Source organism: Synchiropus splendidus, chromosome 9 (assembly GCF_027744825.2).
Source record: "Synchiropus splendidus isolate RoL2022-P1 chromosome 9, RoL_Sspl_1.0, whole genome shotgun sequence".
NCBI classification, from domain to species: domain Eukaryota; kingdom Metazoa; phylum Chordata; class Actinopteri; order Syngnathiformes; family Callionymidae; genus Synchiropus; species Synchiropus splendidus.
The window spans coordinates 17,773,651-17,795,001 of NC_071342.1; the positions used below are offsets into that span (position 1 = coordinate 17,773,651).

The 21,351-nt window shown below is 42.2% G+C and overlaps 1 protein-coding gene across 1 annotated transcript in view; it reads right to left on the reverse strand.

Moving 5' to 3' along the window:
- arid4b (AT-rich interaction domain 4B) overlaps positions 1-21,351 on the reverse strand; it is a 55,138-nt gene that overhangs the window by 16,111 nt on the left and 17,676 nt on the right. Inside the window, exons 6-12 of the mRNA XM_053874789.1 lie at positions 13,467-13,577; positions 9,947-10,012; positions 9,609-9,699; positions 5,625-5,704; positions 5,334-5,425; positions 2,033-2,174; positions 126-205 (exon numbers count right to left, since the gene is read on the reverse strand). Of these exons, the coding sequence (XP_053730764.1) occupies positions 126-205; positions 2,033-2,174; positions 5,334-5,425; positions 5,625-5,704; positions 9,609-9,699; positions 9,947-10,012; positions 13,467-13,577 (662 nt within the window). The remainder of the gene's footprint in view (positions 1-125; positions 206-2,032; positions 2,175-5,333; positions 5,426-5,624; positions 5,705-9,608; positions 9,700-9,946; positions 10,013-13,466; positions 13,578-21,351) is intronic.

Below are 21,351 nucleotides of genomic sequence, written 5' to 3' on the forward strand. Positions count from 1 at the left end.
TTAATAGTAACAAACTCAACAGCTAAATATGTCACCAGCTGGTTGATGGACGAGATAATTTGATACCAGGAATGAATCAGACATTTATCACCATGATTTTACAGCTGAAGTGAAACATCACTTACAATTTCCCATCCTTGAAAGAGCGGACGAAGATGCTGTCCTTTTTTAGCGTCAAGTCTTCATGGCAGTCCGGAGACGTGACCTGGGTGGGCAGAGAGGAGATGTTGGAGAGTTCAGATGAGGCAGCAGAGGGCGTGAGTGAGTGAGTCTGTGAGTCTAATAATAAAGTGAAAGATGAGAGGGCTGTCACTGTGTGAGGCAATGGCAAGAGACGTGCCAGGGAAAGGCCAGAACTGATGGATCACTAAGTTTACTACCCAGGAAAAGATAGAAAGCCGCTGCAGGAGATGAAGGGCATGTGCGTGGGGGGTGTGGCCTGATGCAGAGAGCAACTGCGAACAAAGCCGTCATGAGCGGCATGGAGACTTGAACATGTCTATAATCAATAGAGAGAGTTCTCAGGGATCTACAGTTTGTCATATTGACGATTTAGTGCTCAAACCTCTTTAACATTGGGACTCTAAATGAGGTTTACTGTACAAATGGTCTACAAGTGATACCAGGGTTAGTGGTATTTGGGGGAAAAAATATATCATAAACTGCACATATTTTTTGGATCATCTACAGAATATTTCAGATCTTCGATTAAATAAAACTTAATTGAAAACAAAAAAATAGTTTTTGCTGCTCTTCTGTGATGAAAATCTGTAAATTCAGGGACTCAAAAAATAAATCTATTAATTAGATGTTTTATAACTAATTCATTGCAATTAATCATATTTTCATATTTGACACCAGAATGCTCAAATTCCAGTTGAATCTGAACACATGAGCTTATACATCAGGGAGAAGAGAAAGTACAGCGACATGTTTGTGCTTCTGTTCAGACCCAATTCTCTTCATACACGTCATCTCATACCGTCTTCTTCATCCTGGATGTTTTTGTTACGACAGTTCATTTGGCATTGGAATGAATGCATTTATATACCATCCTTAGTATAAATATGTATTTCCAGCACAGTAAATAAAAAGCCCCACACATCACCGCACTACATTTTTATTAAGTTATGTTAGCTTTTTTTTTCCCAACACAAAATCGCATTTTGCATTTTTCATTCATGTTTTAATAGCTCTTTTAATGTTAATATGACTTTCCTTTACTTTTGTTTCATGGTCAAGCTTCTTTTCTGCAGGAGAAAATCGTGTTTAGAAAAACATTTTCTTTAAAAGAAACTCATAGCAGCAGTATATAAAAATAAATCTAATATTTATGTGGAGAACCCTGTACAGTTTGAAGTAAGCGAGCTTAAGTTAATTCCATTTTTTTAATTGACAGCCTTGATTAATTGTAAGTAAAAATATTGGGGTTTTTTTTAAAGACATAAACACAAGTTTCACAAATCCCTTATCTGATAGAAATATCAATTAATTCATTTCCTCTTTTATTGATGATTACATAACTAAGCAGTAGCTCTGGTTCAACTCTGGTTTTACCTACTCCAAAACAATAACTTAATGTGATCACGTCTATCAATCCTGCTACTGTAATATAATACCGTCCCACATTTCGTCTTGACGACCCCAAACCGCAATATATATATTCTTTAAATCACAGCGATGTGCTTCTCTGACCAGCCACAAGGAGGCAGCATGGAGCTCTGTCACCAGCAGGCCAAGAACAACAAACTGAGAAGGGGAGGAGGATTTCAACGCTACATGGTGAAAGGCAGCGCTGAAGACAGACACTCATTCTCCACTGATTCTTTTTGCACCGTTTTTCAACATCCTGAATAACCAGTTTGAAGAGAAATGGATTAAAAAGCACGAGAGCTCAGCAAGTCTGTATCAGCAGATCCATCACTTGTGAGCAACAAAACATGAGTGACTTGAGCTGCAGCGGTTACATAATGGCCTGCTGCTGGTGTTCTGGACGGGGACGCATTGCTCGGAGTCATTTGAGAGCGCTCACCAGTGCCGGGTACCAGGAGGTCTTCTTCTTATCGCCCATGATGACGCCGTCCACGCAGACCACTTTACCGAACAGATCCTCATTCTGCCGCTGGTCGCTCTCCTCCTCTTCACTGGAGGAGGAAGACAGCTCTTCCTCTTGCCTGGAACATAAACAACATTATTGAAGTGAAGGTGAACAGGATTCCAAACTATCCACCTTTGTAATGCAAAGTTAGCCGAGTCTGTCTGTGGTAAACATTCTCCAGAACACACTGGCAGGCGTGCGTCTGAATATGATCATGCAAGCAGCCCCGGCAGGCAAACGGATCCTCCACCCTTTTTTGTTTCGCCTCACCAGGCCTCCGTCGAGAGCGACTCAGTCGCTACACACGCACACTATCTCTGGCAGGAGTGAGGGCCACTAAATCAGTCCGGCTGCTACTACAACTTCTACTCCAATAACATCAACAACAATAAACTCTGAATTATAGCCGAAACGACACACTCGGGCTGCACAGACGGCAATTTAACGGAGGGCTCCGTATTCTAGGCTTAAAAAAAATAAAAATTACCTAGCGAGTCGGAAAAGAAAAGAGCGGCTTCCTGTTAGTGTCAGGAGATGGATGCTGGAGATGAATATCACTCACATTTCTGTCACAGAGTTTTAAATCACTTCTTCAGGGGAGAAGGGATCGAGAATGGGGATTTGTGAAACCCACGGCACAACACTGAAGTGTGACTCGACAGTGTCTGTTGGAATACAGATGCACCGGGACGGAAAAGTGCAACATCGTACCCATTTGTTTTTGTGTCTTCTGGCTTCTATATGTATTCAAAGCCCTCCATTGCAACTCCCCCTCCTTTCCCTTTCTTTCTTCTCCTTCATTCGCTCATTCCTTCTCCCACTTAAGCTCCCATCAATCAATTCTTTCTCCTTCCTTCCTTTCATTTACAATGATTCAGTCGCCATTGGTTTTTCTTCTTCCCTCCACCTCTCCATTCCTCAATACAATGTGTCTGATTGCATCTTTTTCTTCAGTTCTCTCTCTAGCTTTAAATGTACATTACGGTCCGATGATTTCTCCCTCCATCCTTCTATCTGCCTCTTTCTCCCATCATTACATGCTTCCACATCCTTTTGCCCACATCTTCCCTTCTTTCTTTGAAACACCTACCATCTCACCTTACTCATTTCCAACTGACTTCCCTCCTTCTCTTCATCCTTCCATGTTCCAATCTCACCATTCCCAACTTTCTTCCGTCACTTCCCCACTCTCCTTCATCGCATGTTCTTTCCTCTGTTGCTTCCAAACTTCCACATTCCATCTCCTCCATCTGTCACACTACATTCGCATCCAGGCTTTTAGCCCAAAACTGCAAAACATAAAAAATGGACGGCCTCCTGCACTCAAAACCGGACGCCCTGTTCCCTTAGCAGGACACCCTAAATGTATTATTAGTGCCTGTATAATGCCCAACTCATAGTGTCATCTCACTGGTTTACATTAAATTGTGTTTCCGCCCGGTAATTTCGCAGAATATGATCCAAATATGCAGATGCTCGAACCTTTCGCAACCGTATTTTGGCTATCGCCATATTTGTTTGTAGCACCGTAATCTTGCAGTAAGTCGCGACACTCACAGCATGGAAGCTCACTGCTGTTGATGGGATGTCTGACGCTGATGACAGGGGGGAACCGCAGATAAGTTCCAAACTTTACACAATCGTTCACAAAAATAACAAATCGTTTTGAACTCTTCGCATCCCAGCGGCAAGCGGGCGAACACACAGCCCTTTCAGAATGCGAGCAAAATAGCTTGACAGGGATCAACATTCAAGGAGTTTTATTTATTTAATCAAACAACAAGCCTTTATATATTTATTGTTTGAATGAATGAATGTTGTGGTTGTGAAAAGCTTAGAAAACCATCACAGCTTATGCACCTACATGCTTCTCTTGAGAAAACTCATGTTATAGATGTTTACAGCTTTGTTTTTTTACAAAGCAGGTTGCTAGTTGTCAGTGGTTGACATGGTGCGTCGGGACAGGGAGGGGTTATGGGTTGGGGGCAGGGTTTCAAAATCCTAGCTAAAAGCCATTTCCCATCCCTTCTGTCTCTGAATATTTCCTCCTTACTTGCATCTTCCTCACACAATACTCCACCCCTCACACATTCTTATCATCTGTCCTTCCTCATACCAAGCAATCCTTCCACCACGACTTACTCTCCTTCCTTTCATTCATTCATTCATAGCCACACTCCATTGTACTGTCCCTCATAGCATACCCCTCTTCTCTTCCTTCTTCCACTCACCTTTTCATCTTAAGCCTCATCACTTCCATTCTTCTCCCATCCATACTTCTTTCAATTTCTAACCTTTCATCCTCACGCCATCAGCACACTTCCTTCCTCTTATATTTGGCCTTTTATTTTTCCCTTGCGTCCTTCATGTCTTCCTCCCTCCAATATTTCCCTCATCCATTCATTACAGGCCAACTTTTTCATGTTGCCTTCCACAATGCTTCATGCCTCTCTCTCCTCCATACTTCAATCTATCCTTCTTTTAATTCAAGCCCTCTCTTCCAGCAGGTTTTCCAGCTTTACATTGCCTTCCAAAAGACATGATAAAATCAGAGTGTGCGAGCTCTAATCCTCACCCAGACACAGAGACATTATGAAGGTCTCTGTTCACTCAAGAAACCTGGAATCTTTGAACAAGAATTAGCCGAAGGTTTATTTATTTCCGGAACGCGGATCCAAGAAGCGGCAGCTGATGCTCCCGGGAGAGGCTGCACTACCGAGGAGGCAGACGAGGTTCAAGGTGCTAATGTGCAGCCGGAACTGTTCCAAAGTCAATATTGCATCGATGTTCAGAGTATTTTATTCCACTGAAAAGCATTAGCTGTGCTGTCTGAAAGAGATCACGGTGCACACTGTCCTCTCTTGGTGACAGAGTGCCGTGGCAATCATACCCAGCTCCGATCCTTCTCACCCGGCCCTTACCGACGGAAATGAATGGTTAAAGGAATGAGGCAGTCAGGCCCAGCGGAATATTTGAGTGCAGGGGAATCAAACGCGACACATTATCGCCATGCGTCATGCATAAACAGGAGTTTAGCTTAATAGAGAAGCCGGAGCGGGAACTCTGCTCTGCCTCGGGAGCAGAGGTGATGAAGATGACAAGGAGTCAATTGCGTTCCCGCTACTGCTACTTCAGACGACTGGAAGTAGATAGTCCTCCTCGCTGCTATCAAACCTTCATCGCGCTGGCTTGTAATTACCACGGGAGAATGTACAGAGAGGAGGACAATACTCACACTGGGTTTGATCGTCTGCCGCGGTTGCCCTTCTTGCCGATGACAGGTGTGCCAAAGTGCTCAGGGTTGGTGAGCGGGAGTCTGTCGAGCGTCTGCGGAACACACCAAAATGAGTCAGAATCTTTCACAAGACAATTGTCTTTTAATAAAAACAGTGCCAAAGACTTAAGTGAAGAATTACGCATTGAATGAGCAAACAAAAGATTGGGATGAGGAGCGGAGAAATGGCAGCAAACACAAAACAGCTCGGTCTCACATGAAAGCTGCGCAGACGGACGCGGCGATACTTGCCTCACTTTCCGCAAAGTGACGAGCTCCTTTAAGGCAGAGAGACGAACGCCTTAAGGTCTTTTCATCGCCGTCGTCAAACACTGCGAAGATGACAGGAGACAACACCATCAGGCTGCGTGACTCGAGACAGGAGTTTCCTCACATACAAACAGGCAATCTGCCGTTAAAAGTGCGGCTGCCACAAGCAAGTGACAGACTCGCTCTATCGGAGCTTCAAGGACCGAGATGCTCATTTAAACAAGTCCCCGACATCTTCCTTCATAAACACAGGCCACACGGACGAAGACCAGCATGTTCAGGCCTGACCTCAAGTGTTTCATTCTGACACCTTTACAACTTTACATTGAATAAAATCCCATTAAGTATTGACCTCAACTACTAGGAGCAGATTTTATGCAGCACGTTGTATAGTGGAGGATCATTAAGGCGGAAAAGGAGGAACACTCTTTATTCCACAGCGAGTGTGACACAGGTGGCGTGTCCGCTAAGTATTCAGGTCTTGTGAGAAATGGGATGTTTTCTGCTTCTGGAATTGGGTGCAGACTCTCACAAACTAACTTAGACAACCGCTGAGGGGAGAGCAATTTACTCTTCCTCAAAGACAAATGGAAAACTAGGGCTGCAGCGGGAGGCCACACCAACAGTTGTTACTGAATAAGAGAACCGCCAGGCTAGAAGGAAATGAAAATGTGTAATACAATCATAATTTAGGAAATGAAACCCCATAAAAATGCAGCATGGAAAAAAAGGGACGACAAACTGCTCATAAGGAAGAGACATCTCACTCCAGCTACACAAACTGACATTTCATCTCTTCAATAAAGGACATCTATATTGTGTGGTCTGCACAAGGGTAATGGACTAATATATCCAAATAAAACATACCACATTTAAATAAACTGAATTGACAAAATTGCATTGAATACAATTGTCATGAAACATCAGATGATGTAAGGTTGTAAGGCTTCTGTTCACGATGACTGATCTTAGTCTGGCTGGTCTTATCAAAGTAGAATTGTATATGTTTGAAAGACTGAAGCAGAGAGAAGTCGACCTGTGACTAGACCTACTGTAAGAAACTACAGCCAACTCTAACAATCCTGTTTGAAAAACACCAGAAAAATGAGTCTCCTGTAGACATGAACATAAACAACGCTGAGGCAGAGAACATCTGTGAAGAGCAAGCAGCCATTACTTATACAGCATTTGGGTGATTTATTTCACACTTTGCAACAAGTTAAAAGATGATTATCTATTTTTTGTTTGTTTTTTGCTGTATTGTTTGTTTGCATTTCCATTTTTAATTGTTCAACACTTTTATTAAATTATTTAGCAGCGGTTCTGTTTTTTATATTAATGAAACCAGTTTATTTATCCCAACAATATGAAAATAGCACTGAATATTGAATATCTTCCTGGGCATCAAAACAACAACACAACTTAAAAATGATATTAACTAATGCAATATTAAATGATTAAATTATAACCCACAAAAAATTGCATCAGCGTCCATACAAAACATTTAAAATAAAACATAAAATAACAGACAACGAGACGTATAGTACAAGATTAAATTAATTTAAATATTTTAACAAAGCAAAAAGGGAAAAGAAATATATTTTGTGATGTGTTGTACATGGATATAGATCTATTTACAAAACTAGAAAAAGTAACAAAAAAAAAGGTCATATGAAAAAGAACTTGCTTTGTGTTTTTCAATTAAATCAGAAACCAAAATTTTATTTGATTTTGAGAAGTGTATTAAATTTAGAAATCAAATTCATGGAAAAGTGTTTAAACACTGGAAGTTTTAAACTGGGCTCATCGTCAGCATCACAGTATTTTGCTTGAAGTGATTCTTTAAAACAAATTATTCAGGATGGATCAGCCCGGCACATGTGACGCTATGAATAAAAAATATCATCTTTTCATTTCAAATAATGAAGTGGAGCAATTCAAATTCAATTTAGTGGCACACAACGCGGCCGATAATTTACACACGAGCGATAACAAATCTTATCCTCGCGGGTTTATTCATGCAGGCAGCATTCGCTCACATGCGACTGGGAAACCTCCGTGAGCAGAACACACTTGACGCGTTTCCAGCAGTCACTTGTGATTTTCTTCACAGATTAAGAAAAGGAATGAAACCGTGGTTTAAAAAAAATAGTGTTTGAAGAAGGAGCGAATCCCTGTGGTGATTCCTGTGCAACAAGTGACAGTCTGGCAACAGTTGACTGACTCGTTCAGCATTTTATGACAGCTTCGTTTGTCATCTGTGCCGCTGCTGACTCGGAAAGTGGAGGTTAAAACTTTATTAATAGGCTGTTTATGATAACAGGACACAGCAGTGTTCTTGAGAGGCACGGCTCACTAAAAACTAAATCCCCATCTTCACTTGAGGCATGAAGATAGGTGACTGTCATCTGTTATCTAGTCATCTAATGATTTTTATCATAGCATAGATTTATGCACCGCACTGTCCAATAAAGATGAGTTAAGAGTGAAAGGCATTTTACAGTTACACAGATTGAGTCAGTGTTTTATCAGCCTTCAGTGAGTAATGTAATAGTGATATATGAAGCAGAACATAACAATAAAACGTCATGTTAAACCAACAAGCAATGGAAATATGTTAATGGTTTGTTTTTATTGTTATTCCAACAGTGTTAACTGTCAAATAGAGGAATTGCCTTGACTTATATCAAGATACTTAGACTCTCCAATTGCAATTGCATTAGAGAACCTCCACAGAAACAATCAAATAAACTCACAGTTCAATTGTTTTGTTTTGTTTTCTGTAGTAGAGTGTGCATCATAGTGCAGACACCATCGTAAAATTCAAGGCTTGATATTTCCGAACAGTGGTTGGGCCAGAGCTTAAGTTTATCCTGGCTAGTTGGGGCAATAAGCAGGGGACGCCTTTAATAGATTATCACATAAAACATGGTGACAGATGAGCAGCCACTTTTGGATGCTTTTGCGGAGTGGGAGGAAATCAGAGTGGCTTGTTTACCAAGTAAGCAGATCCATGTAGCAAGCTTAGGGCCGACACACAAACTCAGCACGGAATAGAAACAGGTTTGCTCCTTGACTTGAACTCAAAATGGCAGCTAGCTTTTTTTTTTATTTGAGCAAAACTGCTACTTTCACTCGGGAGCATCTGAGGAGATCCGTGAAGTGCAGAAATCCACAAGTTGAGAACAGCGACCACCTTCCATCAATGATGCACCTGCAGCTGCGCGTATGCGCCCACATTCGGAGACTCCATCTCACACAGTGCTACCTTTCTGGCTTGATGCACGAACAGCAAACAGAATATTCGTGCCTTTGAGGAGGGTTCTAACAGATTCAGCACAACATATATCTCCCTGACAGGCCGTCGGAGGGGTTGTCAGTGTCAGGACTTCAGAGCAGGCGAGTGGATCATCAGTACCCCTGATGAAGCCCTTTGTTCAGGACAGGTCTCAAAAATAGAAATAAATAAAAGATAACGCAAAAGAGATCATGACTCATTTTTCAGCTTCAGCACTGATGGGGTGCAGAGTAGCTATCATGTGGACTAGATTCCTACGTCTGTACACAGCGGCTACTACGCATCTGTTTTACTCTGTCTCTTGATTTCACATGTTTCTCTTGCATCAGTTATTACCAGTCTCATGATAACACCGCAGTGTGATGGCAGAGGGCCTGTGGTGGAGACGAACCAACAATTTACTCCTCACAACTGTTCTGGGCTTTTTATTGAGATGCTGGCCAGGATCAGCCCACTTTTAAAGGAGTCATTACCAGCTGCTGCAGGCACATGTTTCGACAGCAAAATCCCAAACCTTAAGTCAGTTGCAACACTAAACTGGTAAACTTGGCTGCTCCAGTCAAAAAGGGAGCATGTGAGAGTAATCGTTCAGCAGTAGAGGGATGAAAACGCATGCATGCTGATATCACAACTCATGAGAGTCATTTTAGTTTATTGTATTGACTCACCAACAGTATATATACTGGCATCGGTCAGCTTATTGATTGTGGCCTCCTGGTAAACCCCATCCTGATTCTTCACCTCGACAACAGCGCCGACCTGCGGAACACACACGTCAACACTTGGATCTCTAACTTGATATCCTGACAAAATCTCAGAAATAAAACACCCGGCAAATGCAACTAATAAAAAGTGACATTAATATTGGAAGTGATGTTAAGACCTTATTCTGATAAAGGTACTGTGGTGTTTTTTTTTTACTTTTTTCTGCTGCATTTTAAGTTAGAACTCACAAAACAAAATATTTTCATGTGATGTTTGTGACATTGATATGCACACAGCTTACCTTCAGAGGCCCTTTGATGTTCTCATCGTGGACCTCAGCCGTGGACAGATCCGGCCGAAAGGTCACCTGTGAGACAACAGAGGACGGTGACTAACAAAGCTCGGGGGGGTTTGCATCAGAGCAGTCTCCGTCTGCAGACTGGTTACATTCAGTACTACAGCAAATACAACTGTGAGACCACGAAAAATAGGAAGAGCAACAACTACTTCTCGAACTAGCTTCCGTTCTGATGGAGGAGTTGATGAAGGCATCTGTCAGCAGAGGTCATAAATTATGAGACACACACTCACAGCTCAGATCAGTTCCTAGCTCTGACAAGTCAATAGTACATTTTTGTATTCATTCACTGTTTCTGACGTAGGCTTTCCAAGACTAACTGCCACCAATGTAGTAGAATAACTACTGGATCGTAGTATGATGGTCCAGTTACAACGCTAACTAAATTATCTTCGATGTATTCCATATGTTTGCAATAATGCTCAATAATGATCCAAAATATTAAAGAAAAAAGTGAATATAGTGAAACGCTTTTGAAATTTCACAGTTGTATCATACCTAAACAAACACACGTATCCTCCCTTTAATGTTCATTACACATTCAGATGCACAGTCAGCAGCGGCCTGGTGTCGCAGAGGTTGGATGCGTCATTTCAACTGTGGTGTCTTTCAGCCACCCGAGTGTTTGCCCCATGGGGACAGTAACTTTTGAGAGGGACGAAGAGGAACTAAGAGGAAAAGTGTAACCATAGTTCCAAGATCTCACATAACTTTAATTTGTCACAACACTGAGGCTTAAAAAAAAGAACAATCTCCAAACAATCGTCACTTTAAAAGCATTGACTTTCTTTCTGCACCACTCCAAATGAGTAATAAGTGTTTGACCAAAACGCATTACGTAAAGGTCACTCACCAGAGTGCACTAGTCCCGTCGGCCTTTTTTATGCTTTACGCAACAGCATGCTCACGCAGCCAAAATGTGACACAAACTGAAAGCATAGATTTCATTCATTCCCTGACCCGGACAGACATCAAGATCCAGCGACATGAAGCAACACTGAAAGCATGAACACGGAGAAATGATGTCACATTGCGTCATCTGAAAATGACGGTGGCTAGCGGCAACAATGCTAGCAGCAGCTTGAGTGTTTAACTTGTGTAAATACCACTGACACTGTTCAGGTTATTTACAAAACAGGACTTGAGAACTGAGAAACATCTGCATTTATTTTCACAGGTCCTCGAGAGTGTCAATGAATAACAAGTGAGCGGCAACTAATTTTGAACTGTGACGTCACATGTCTCTCTTGAGTGACTAGCAAGTACAATTTAACCACTTTTAGTATAACTTTACTGACATAATGTGCTAAAGTGATGTCATTAAAAACAAAGCGCGAAAGAGGATTGAGAATAAGGAAGAGTCGCGATAAAAAGAGGCCAGTGGATCAGTACAGAAACAAGGGCGGGTGAACTCATCATCTTCCAAAGCCCAGTTTATCTCAACACGCAGAGAAAATATGTAAAAGATCTCCCGATTATTAAGAAGCAGAGAGGCAAAAGATGCTTTTATGAAGAAGTATCACGATAATTTTCATGTCAAGAGATTCTCTTTTGCTTTGTCAGACTGTGTGTTTTGGTTTTAATTGCCACTTGAAGTAGACGCGGCAAGTCCTCAGCACTTTTAATACATAAAAACCTAAATAACTCGTGCATCATCATTTTAAGTGCCTGACGGTGAGGCATCCAGCGCGTTCCTGCTCGCCGTCACGTGTTTAATATTTCACCGACGTGCTGCTAATTGATTCCTTTTTGCCAGTTTGAATACAGACGCGGATCTGAAGAGAAACGTCACACTTCTCCAGCGCGTTGAAGAATCACTCAAAGCCACAGGCACCGTACGCCTCTCGCGTCGCTCCACAAGCAGACAGATATTAATGAGGAGGAATTCATTACTGTGACATGTTCGTATAAGCCGGTGAATAATTGCTGTTTTAATGTTTGTGAAACAGAGCTTACATTCACTCTACAGCAACCCAAAAACAAATCCCACACTCAGCCAATTAATATGCTAATTCATTTATGAGCCATTGAATTGATTGTACAAGGAAATACCAGCAGCAGCAGCGCATTTCTTTCAGCCTGTCGAACGACTGAAGACAAAAAGAGATATTTAATCATTTAGCTTGTAGATGAGAGCGGTAGATCTCCGCGTCTCTATTGTGTCAGCAGGGGGAAACGACGCTGCACCGACACCGTGAAAAGCCGCCGTCTAATCTTTGTTCCTCCCACACACGAGCAGAAGACAGACGGCGATCTGGCTCCATAGTATTATCCAGATGCTCCGGTCGCACCGTGGAGAAATGAGATACTGTACCGTGCTCATCCCTTTATCGGCGCCAACGAGGAACGTGGTGGACAGGAGGGAGACCCCGGGGCAGTAATGCTACCTGCTCAGCCAGACCCGCCACAGCTGGGCCACTTTACAAACTGAGCGAGCAGAAGCAGCATCCTGAACCACCTGGTGGAGTTTCACGGAGAAAGCGACACAGCTGGCTGCTGCTGCTGTCATTTCTGGCTATTTTACAATGACAGACTGGTGACGCCAGGGGGGCCACAGGTGGGGACCGTTTGACTTAAATAACAAATTGCATTAGTTATAAATCTTCCTCTTTTTTAATCCTATCAAAACAAAGTCGACAAATCAAACCAAATGGATAATATGTGACACATCATTGAAGTGGACATGATTACGGTGGTTTTCGGTGTGTTTTTAAACAGAAAAATCGAGACCATAATGACTGAAGTCAGTTGCAACTCTCTCTCCGGCCACACACACGAAGAGACCCACTGCTGCAGGTGGGAGACAGATTTACTTCTCCTGCTTAAAAACTAACGTTTTCATTGTCCCCAATTCAGTAAAAGTCAAAACTGTCCCCTCTGGTTTTTTTATTTTTCCGGTGAGGGAGATGGGGTAAGGAGGAGCTTAATCAAATCCTCTTTATACTGACATTCAAAATATTTATTTGCTAAATTAATGGCGTTCTCAGCAACAACTCTTAATCATGTTTCAATTTCCCTTCTTAACTGTATCTCATAGCAAATGTACCGTATTTATTACGCAGCTTTTATGTCGATTTTTTATATACCATTTTATGTCAAGAAGCAGGGGGGAAATGGATTCTTGGAACCATCACAGTTGATAACTATTCTGATTCTTCAATGTACAAACAGATGGAAACAAGCATGGTAAAAAATAGGTAGCCCTAACCCCTGAATCATGATCCAGTCATGAGCTGTTTCAGGATTCCCACACCCTAAACTAATAAACATTGACTGTAAAGAGTTTTGGTTTGTCTTAATCTCCAACCAAGATGTACCACGTTTCAGAAGAACTCAAAAATGCAATTTAAGCGACTTGATTCTTCACAAAAAAAGAGAAAAAAAGGATGCTTGATATCACCTCATAGCAAGCCACAGTGAGAAAAATCAATCGGTGATCTTGAACCAGTTAAATGAAACTCACCTTGGCTTTGACCAGCCTCTTCGCAGTCTTAATCTTGGCCTCGCAGAAAGCCCCTCTGTACTTGGCACTTACATCTGTCCCCACAGTCAAGTAGGGAGGTTCCTCCAGCGTCTGGTGCAACACACAAGACAAGAGACAAACGTTATTTCCTTGATTAAAAGGCAGATGATAATATTTATACAGTCATTAGCCGGGCTGCTTTGAGAGCAAAGAAGAGTGCAGAGCAAGTCGGCATGGTGAGCGAACTGTGTGCTATTGATAAACAATCCTCTAAGGGAAAAGATAAAAAGACACTTCCTCAAAGCTTTGATTACAACAAAGCAGAAGTTGTCTAAAAGCAGCACCATCCTCACTCGTCTCTGGATCTCTATCAAAGCTCCTTCGCCGGCCAGGAATAGATTTGGAAAGGCCGGGATACGCGGAGAAGCATTCTGTGCGTGGGTTAGGTCAGACTGTGTTTGCAGGTCTTGTGCGGCGGAGATAAATTTACCCGAAAAGACCACAACATGAAACGATACATTTCAAACGTTTCCTGAATTGGGGGCAGACGGAAATGGTATCCTCAAAAAAAAAAAAAAAAAAGCTTCATAACAAGAGAATCTCACATAGAGCAGCTGTGACTGGTTTTATTTTATTCCCAGGTTCTCGAGCAGTGAACCGAAAAAGACTTCAGAGACCTGAACTTTGCTTTAAATAAACAACAGGCGTTGACTGACAGCTCTAAATTATTTGTAGGTGTGTGAGTGAGTATCCTGGGATGGGCTGGTGACCTTCAGCTTGAATAGATTTGAATCATAACATCAGTATGGAAATATTGATGAGGATGTTTTCTAACTCCATACAAAGTTTCAGGACTGGTTCCAAGTTAAAACGCAACAAACCTAGTGGCAAGGCTCACAAACACTGGTCAGGAACTGCAGGGTGTGCCTGGTGAAAGACCACAGTCGAAACAATTGTGTGACTAAAGATAACCAAAATTGAGCAGGAGGCGGTGCAACAACACCATGTGACCAGCAGAGTCTGAGAGAAGAGCCAATGATTCAGTGCAAAATGCCAAAACAGAGTCATTCATCATGAATTTTGCACTAACGTGAAATGACTAGCACCTCATTTTTGCCCAGGAGAACCAGACACCGCTCTCATCATGACTGCGGAGTCTTGAAACTCAAGTGCTTTCTGGGATTATAAACTCCTGCTCACAATGTGCGGCTGATCAGCGAACAAGACCCCTGAAAGTGAATCGGGCATCTAAAGGTTTTGTCACACTGCACTTGTCCCCCAGCGAGACCACAATAATGCACCACTGTAGCAATCCTCATCAACATTTGAAAGACACGATGACAGTACGTCTTCAGTGACAATAGCCACATCCAGCACTGACAAGAAGACATGAAATCACCAGCAGCAATAACATCGACTGTCTCTAACACGGTGGAAAATAATGTGAAAACTGCCTCCGTGTTCAGTTCCATTCGTGAAATGGATTTATTTGGATGTTGCGCATGTTGCCGTCCTAATGGCACTCTAATCCAAAATACATTCCCTTAATTGAAAACATAAAACCTGTAAAAACATCACCCACATGCTTTCAGAATCTACAATTTTCTTCCTCTTAGTTCAGGTCTGCAGATTTCGATTATGTCCAGGTTGTGATAAACCTACCCACCTCGTTCCATTAACATACTTGGAGGGGCATATTGTGCTTTTCCATGTCTCAAGAGTTATAGACCGAGTTATACATTACATTAAAAACATTACAAATGTATAAAAACATGATAAATATAATCTGTGGAACTCAAGATTACTGCAAACTATGTTTTTAAGTTAGTACAAATCTTGACTGATATAACAATGTATGTTAACCAGTCTTTACTTCTCATCTGCGGTTTGTCATTGTTTGACCCATCTTTTTTTTTTTTATTGTTGGGGCAGCGAATATAGATTTTTGTCGACAACACAACACACCTCAAGTGCAATAGTTGAGGTGTGTTGTGTTGTCGCACTGCACACTTTATTAGGTCACTGAATGCCTCTCTTGAATTTGAATGAAGCAAAAATAATCTAACTTTATGTTGAATGAAGTTAGCAACAGATGCTCTTTCACATTTTGAACCATCTTAACTTATCAGCAGCAGCGTTGGTATTTGCTTTAAATGGATCCCACAGACATTGCTTTCCATTCACAAGAAAAGAAAATGAAACCACTTGAATGCACACTGGAAGTTAGGAACTATGAACATTAAATAAGCGTAATAAAGCTGTTCTGCTAAGCACGGGTTGTGTTGACTTTTAATTTGACTTGGTTATTATTTGCCGCAGTTATTTGACAACTTCAGTTGATGTGATTAATATAAATAGCAGAACACAGTTATTTCCCTGTATTTACTTTCAGCTGACATTCATGATACGTGTGGACTAAACCTGTCAAGTGTTCATCGACACGTAATCGCCTACTGGGGTTTGGGCTTCTTTGGTGGCAGTAACAGAGAGTCAACTGGGGGAAAAAGACTTCAGAAAACTATGGTGGAGTAGTTGAAACTGAAGACGATGGCAAAGTGGAGATGAAAATTTGTGCGGTTCCTTTGACGCTCAGCTAAAAGCCTGCCCCAGGAGGAGGGGGGCGCACAAGTACTGCATCCCCAAAATGAATACGCTGCCTCTCTCACGTCATAAAACACAAATTAATGACTTTTGGAAAGACCTGAAGGATTACTGAAAAATGAATGTAGGAGGAATAAAAGGGGGAAACATTTTCACGTCTTTCCAAAAGGAGATGGAGATGTGCGCTTCATTATTTCAGTCACAATTTTAAGCGTTTCATTTAACACTTCAAATTTGGCCATCAACACTTAGTTTAGGTTTTTTTTTGATCATCAAACAAAAACAACAAGCATATATCATTTTTAAAACAGTCACTGCAAGGAATGTCATTGATTCCATTATTTGAAAATATTTTTTTTTCAATCAAAAGTTGAGGTTCGATAAAAGTGGCGCGCTGAAAACTGATGCAGTGAACAGAAGGTGGTAGTGTTGCACACAATGGTAGCCACAGGACGTTACTGGGGGCGTGTGAATCATTGGTTTATATTGCAGAACAATCCCATAACTAAAATGGTTATGATATGCAAAAATGCAGACTCATCGTTTTGGCTCCTTGCATGGTCAAGTTGCATGTTTGTTCCTTAGTATGCAATGATTGTACTATAATACTACATCAGAATAAATCTAAGCAGATTATTTAAGTCTGTATTTGCTATTTGCAGTGCACAAGTCTCGTCCTACACTCTGTCTGGCCACAGTGAACTGAGCAGTTGCTGTACACTCGACTGCTCCTTCCCCTTTAACAAACACGTGCCCTCCATCCCTTCAAGCTTTTTGTCTCCTTCTCCAGCAAGAGGAGGGACGGCCAGGGCTTTCCTGGCGACCAAAGCTGCGACAAACAAAACTGGGTCAAAGGTGACGAGCCGTGCCGAGGTCACATTTTGCCCCCTTGTTAATGACCACCACGGACAATTTGTTGACCACGCTTCCACTTAGGAATTCATTATGAATGGAATCGTCATTGAAGCAGCAGCTCTCCGGAGAAAATGACTCGCTTTTGTTTCGGGTCTCCTGCCAGAGCTGAATGAAAGACAGCGTGCCGCCCGGCTTAGACAGGCAGAATTCCTGTGCCTCCGGGGGAGGTGAAACATCCTTTTCGCCAACTCCAAGTATTTGAGAAACGCACACTTCTCGCTCTTGGGTAGGTTACCATGAGGAAAAGAGCAGAGCTTTTTCCATTAGCAGACTAAAGCACCACTTCTGCTTCTGCGTGCACAAATTTGGGGAAAGAGCAGCTGCAGCACAACCAAGCCTTCAGTTTTCAACCTTGCGGCAATGTTGTGTAAAAATACTCGCAAACATTTTGGCTTGATTAAATGGACACATATTTGGCTGGACAATTGAACGCGGCTGAAATGTAGCTAGCGTTAGGGCGCTTTTACACTGCGGGTTCTGTCTTGAGACAAAGCTCTTTCGGCTCAGAAGTCCGAGTCAGGTTTTGGCCACGGACTTGATCCCGGCTGGAGACCTGCACCTTGTCTCGGGAAACTCTCTCACAGGTGGTGAGCTTCATGCCTCTGCGTTAGATGCCGGAAACTACGTGTACAGCGCGACTCCACACCAAACATGATAAATGCCGGGCAGCAAAGGTGCAGAGGCGCTCGGGGACGAGAGCGTAGCGGTCCAGGACTCGCAATGTGTGCAGGTGTTTGACAACTCACATGTTTCGCCTTTATTAAGCTGATAAACACCTGATTTTATTGACAGACAGACTTGCTTAAACTAATAATGCCGCGATCTACAGTAACTGTTTTCACTGCTGTGATGTGGCAGCAGCATAGCTGTCTGTATGAGGGAGAAAAGCGCAGAGGAAAGACGCTGGTTTTTTCCCATGTGACTGAAGATCACCAGACAATTCATTGGTCATTTCTGACGTCTGAATCTGTACTTCAATGACTAAAATCTTCTCGATCATCAGTAATCTCTCTCACTGTGTTCATCGCGTTGTGAGAGCAGCGTGGATCGGTCAAGAGGCTCAGTGTTACGCAGCTTGTTCCCGCTATTTCCTTGTAAAATAACCATGACAACACTGATGTTCCGTTTTGGCCGTGAAACACCACATTCTGTTACAGCTGTGGCGGAGGTCCGTCATCAGTCATATCTGAGGTGACGGCGACTCATAGTACTAAGAATTGACAGAAATGAAGAGGTCAAACCGATGGTGGTAAACAGGTTGTCACACACGGCTGATGACGACTTCCTTGAGAGGTGCTTCGTCGTGGGTCACAAACCAGCTATTTTGCACAGAGCGCCGCCAGCTTAGGAGTAAAAAAGGACATCGGTTGAGGCACAGAGGTGCTAGGCTGCACAGCAGGGGGCGAATCAAACTCAGGCCACCCGAGAAAGAACCAACAGTGTGAAAAGCCCCTTAGATTCAACTATCAGTCAATCCATCAAATACAGAAAAAAAGAACCTATGAAGACAGTACCTCACCTACATTATCAGGAGCAAAAAAACAATGAACACTTTGCCCCAAATAGTTTCAGATACAGCAAAGTAGATCACCCCAGAAACCTAACCCTCTTTTGCCTCCCATTATAATCTCCAAGTCACAGTCGAGGGATGTGTACTTTAAGCACACACAAAACCTCAAGCAGCAACAGCAACTTCCCTTGCCCTTCCTTTGTCCTACCCCACTTTGATGTTTTCAGCTCAGCAACAGCAGATCGCCATTGCAAAGGCAGCACAAAAAAGTCCACTATTAAATGACGTTTTTATTCTGACACGACGTCAAAAGGAGTTTATCAAGACACGGCGCATTAATTAGATTTGTGATATGAACGTCTGACTCCTCGAGCATCTATTTGAGGAAAATCTCGACTCAACATCTCGGCAGTTTGTTCTGCCGAACATCTAGAGTGAGCTTTAGTCTTCTATTCATTATTCCTGAACTGCGATCTTGTTTCGCTGAAAAGGTCACAGCCACACACAGCCGTAACAATGGTGCATCACTAACTACAGTCTGCAGTGTGTTGCAGTATAAAACTAGCATCAGGGAAAGTGATGAGTGAAATGTTCCAAGTGAGCGTATTTGGGAAGAGTTTCAAGACGAGATTAATTTTGAACAAATGGCTCTCCTCGCTTCTTTCTCTCCCTCCCTGTTGCCTTGAATGAAATAATTAGACTTGCACTTCTTGCTCACACGCGGTTAAAGTGAACAATGTTCTGCTGGTTGAGACGGCGTCTGACAGCATGTCACGTCTTCAAGTGCAGCCTCGTCCACTATCACTGACTAAGCTAGCCGACGACTCCCAGCTCATTATTTCTGAACGCTGAAATCAGACAGTCGCACGCCCAGTTGAAGCAAAGAAGACAGCGGTTCTGGAGTCTTAAAAGTTTAGGGAACACAACAACGGCTAATCCGTATTAGCAAAGAAATGATGGAGACGTGCTGTAGAAACAGCAGAGATTAACAGCCAGCAGTCACTGACAGACAAACCTGATGATCACTATCATTACTCATCCGACATGCCTTTTAAACACACACACACACACACACACACACACACACACACACACACACACACACACACACACACACACACACACACACACACACACACACACACACACACACACACACACACACACACACACACACACACACACACACACACACACACACACACACACACACACACACACACACACACACACTTTGACTACGACTTTATGTTGGATATAAACAGACTGGTGATGTCACAAGCTGACAGCAAGGAACATATTGCTGAACAGTATGAATAATTATTGACAACCTACACATAGTTTGTGCTGCAGCCTCTCAGCAAGAATGGCCCTGGTGTGACTGCCCCTCTCTACACCCAGTCATTCACTCACTTTGTGTCACTAGCTCACGTCACTGGGTATCAGAGGACCAGAGCTTGTACCAGGGGGACTCGGGGATACACAGTCAAGTATGGAGGGTTATCTCTGCCATCGAGATTCTAATACAAAAGCACAAACTGAATACGATAAAAGTGTAGTGCAGTGCTAAACCACTAGTGACGTTGCATTCAATGTCGTTGGAGGAACTTGGACATTTCAAATGTGATCACAGAATCATCCAGCGTAGCATTATTTACTTCATTAATATAGTGTTTGATAGCAAGTTACTGCTTTGTTTTGGTTCATGCTAAACCCGCGCAAACTCATTCAGATCCGCTGTGCGAGAGTTTGTCTGGGAGTTACAGACTCAATTTTTGAAAAATTGAGTCTGTAACTATAAATCCAGATATTGCCCATCAGTATAGTTTAACAGTGGCCACTAAAATCATGGTTAAAGTTCGATTCGACAGACAATCAAGAGCATGTGTATCAAACTCAAGACCCATGGGGCCAAATCCATCCTGTTAGGTCATTTTATGTGGCCTATCAAAGCCATATTCAGTGCTAATAAATAAACTATTGACTTCTGATCGTGACATGATTATCAAAAAGCATTAGAGCGTCATTAGACAGGCTGCTTTTTAGCAAGTGGAGAGTACAAATGTTAAAAATTAACATATATCCACTCGGAAAGCAGATGTGGAGATTTTGGTGACAGAGAACAAGAGCTTCTTAGTTTATGCTAAACCTAGAGAGTTCAACTGTATCTCTATGTAAAAATGCCAGTTTTAAATGGATGATTTTGAAGAATTTTAAGTCTTGTTCCGCCTCTAAATTAAATAAACGGAAAAACAAATTGGAAGCCCCGTTTATTTCAGCAGGACGCCCAAAATTTCCGATCATTAGTGCCTGAATAGTGCCCAAAACATAGTGGCCCCATACTGGTTTAAATGAATCGTATTTTTTCCCTGGGTAATTTCAGTGAATTCTCAGAATTCATCAGATTCTCATGCCTTAGTTGGACGCTAAGGTTTGCCTATAATGGCCGCCATATATGTTTTCAGGCAAAATCTTGTGAGCACGATGCTCAGACTTGATTGGCCAAGTGCTATTACTGATGGACACATGAAGAAAATACAAGAAAGTTTTAAACTTTGAACAACTGTTTACAAACCTCAGTGAAAGCCTTTTAATCAGGAGTATTTTTGGTATTCATTTGGATACTCTGGTGGTAATAACAGTCAGTTAAAAAAAAAACCTTGCGATCAAAGGACACGGATTCACTAAATGCTGGGTCCAAAACGTCTTACTGTGGATTCACTGCAAGTCCCATGATACACTGCAGCAGCCGCAACAATGTTATAAAAGCTATCAATCCCGAGTGGTTCAGAACAGCAGTATATTGTGTGTATTTATGACTTTTTCTACTTTTAAATAATCAACTTGGTAAATTCACTC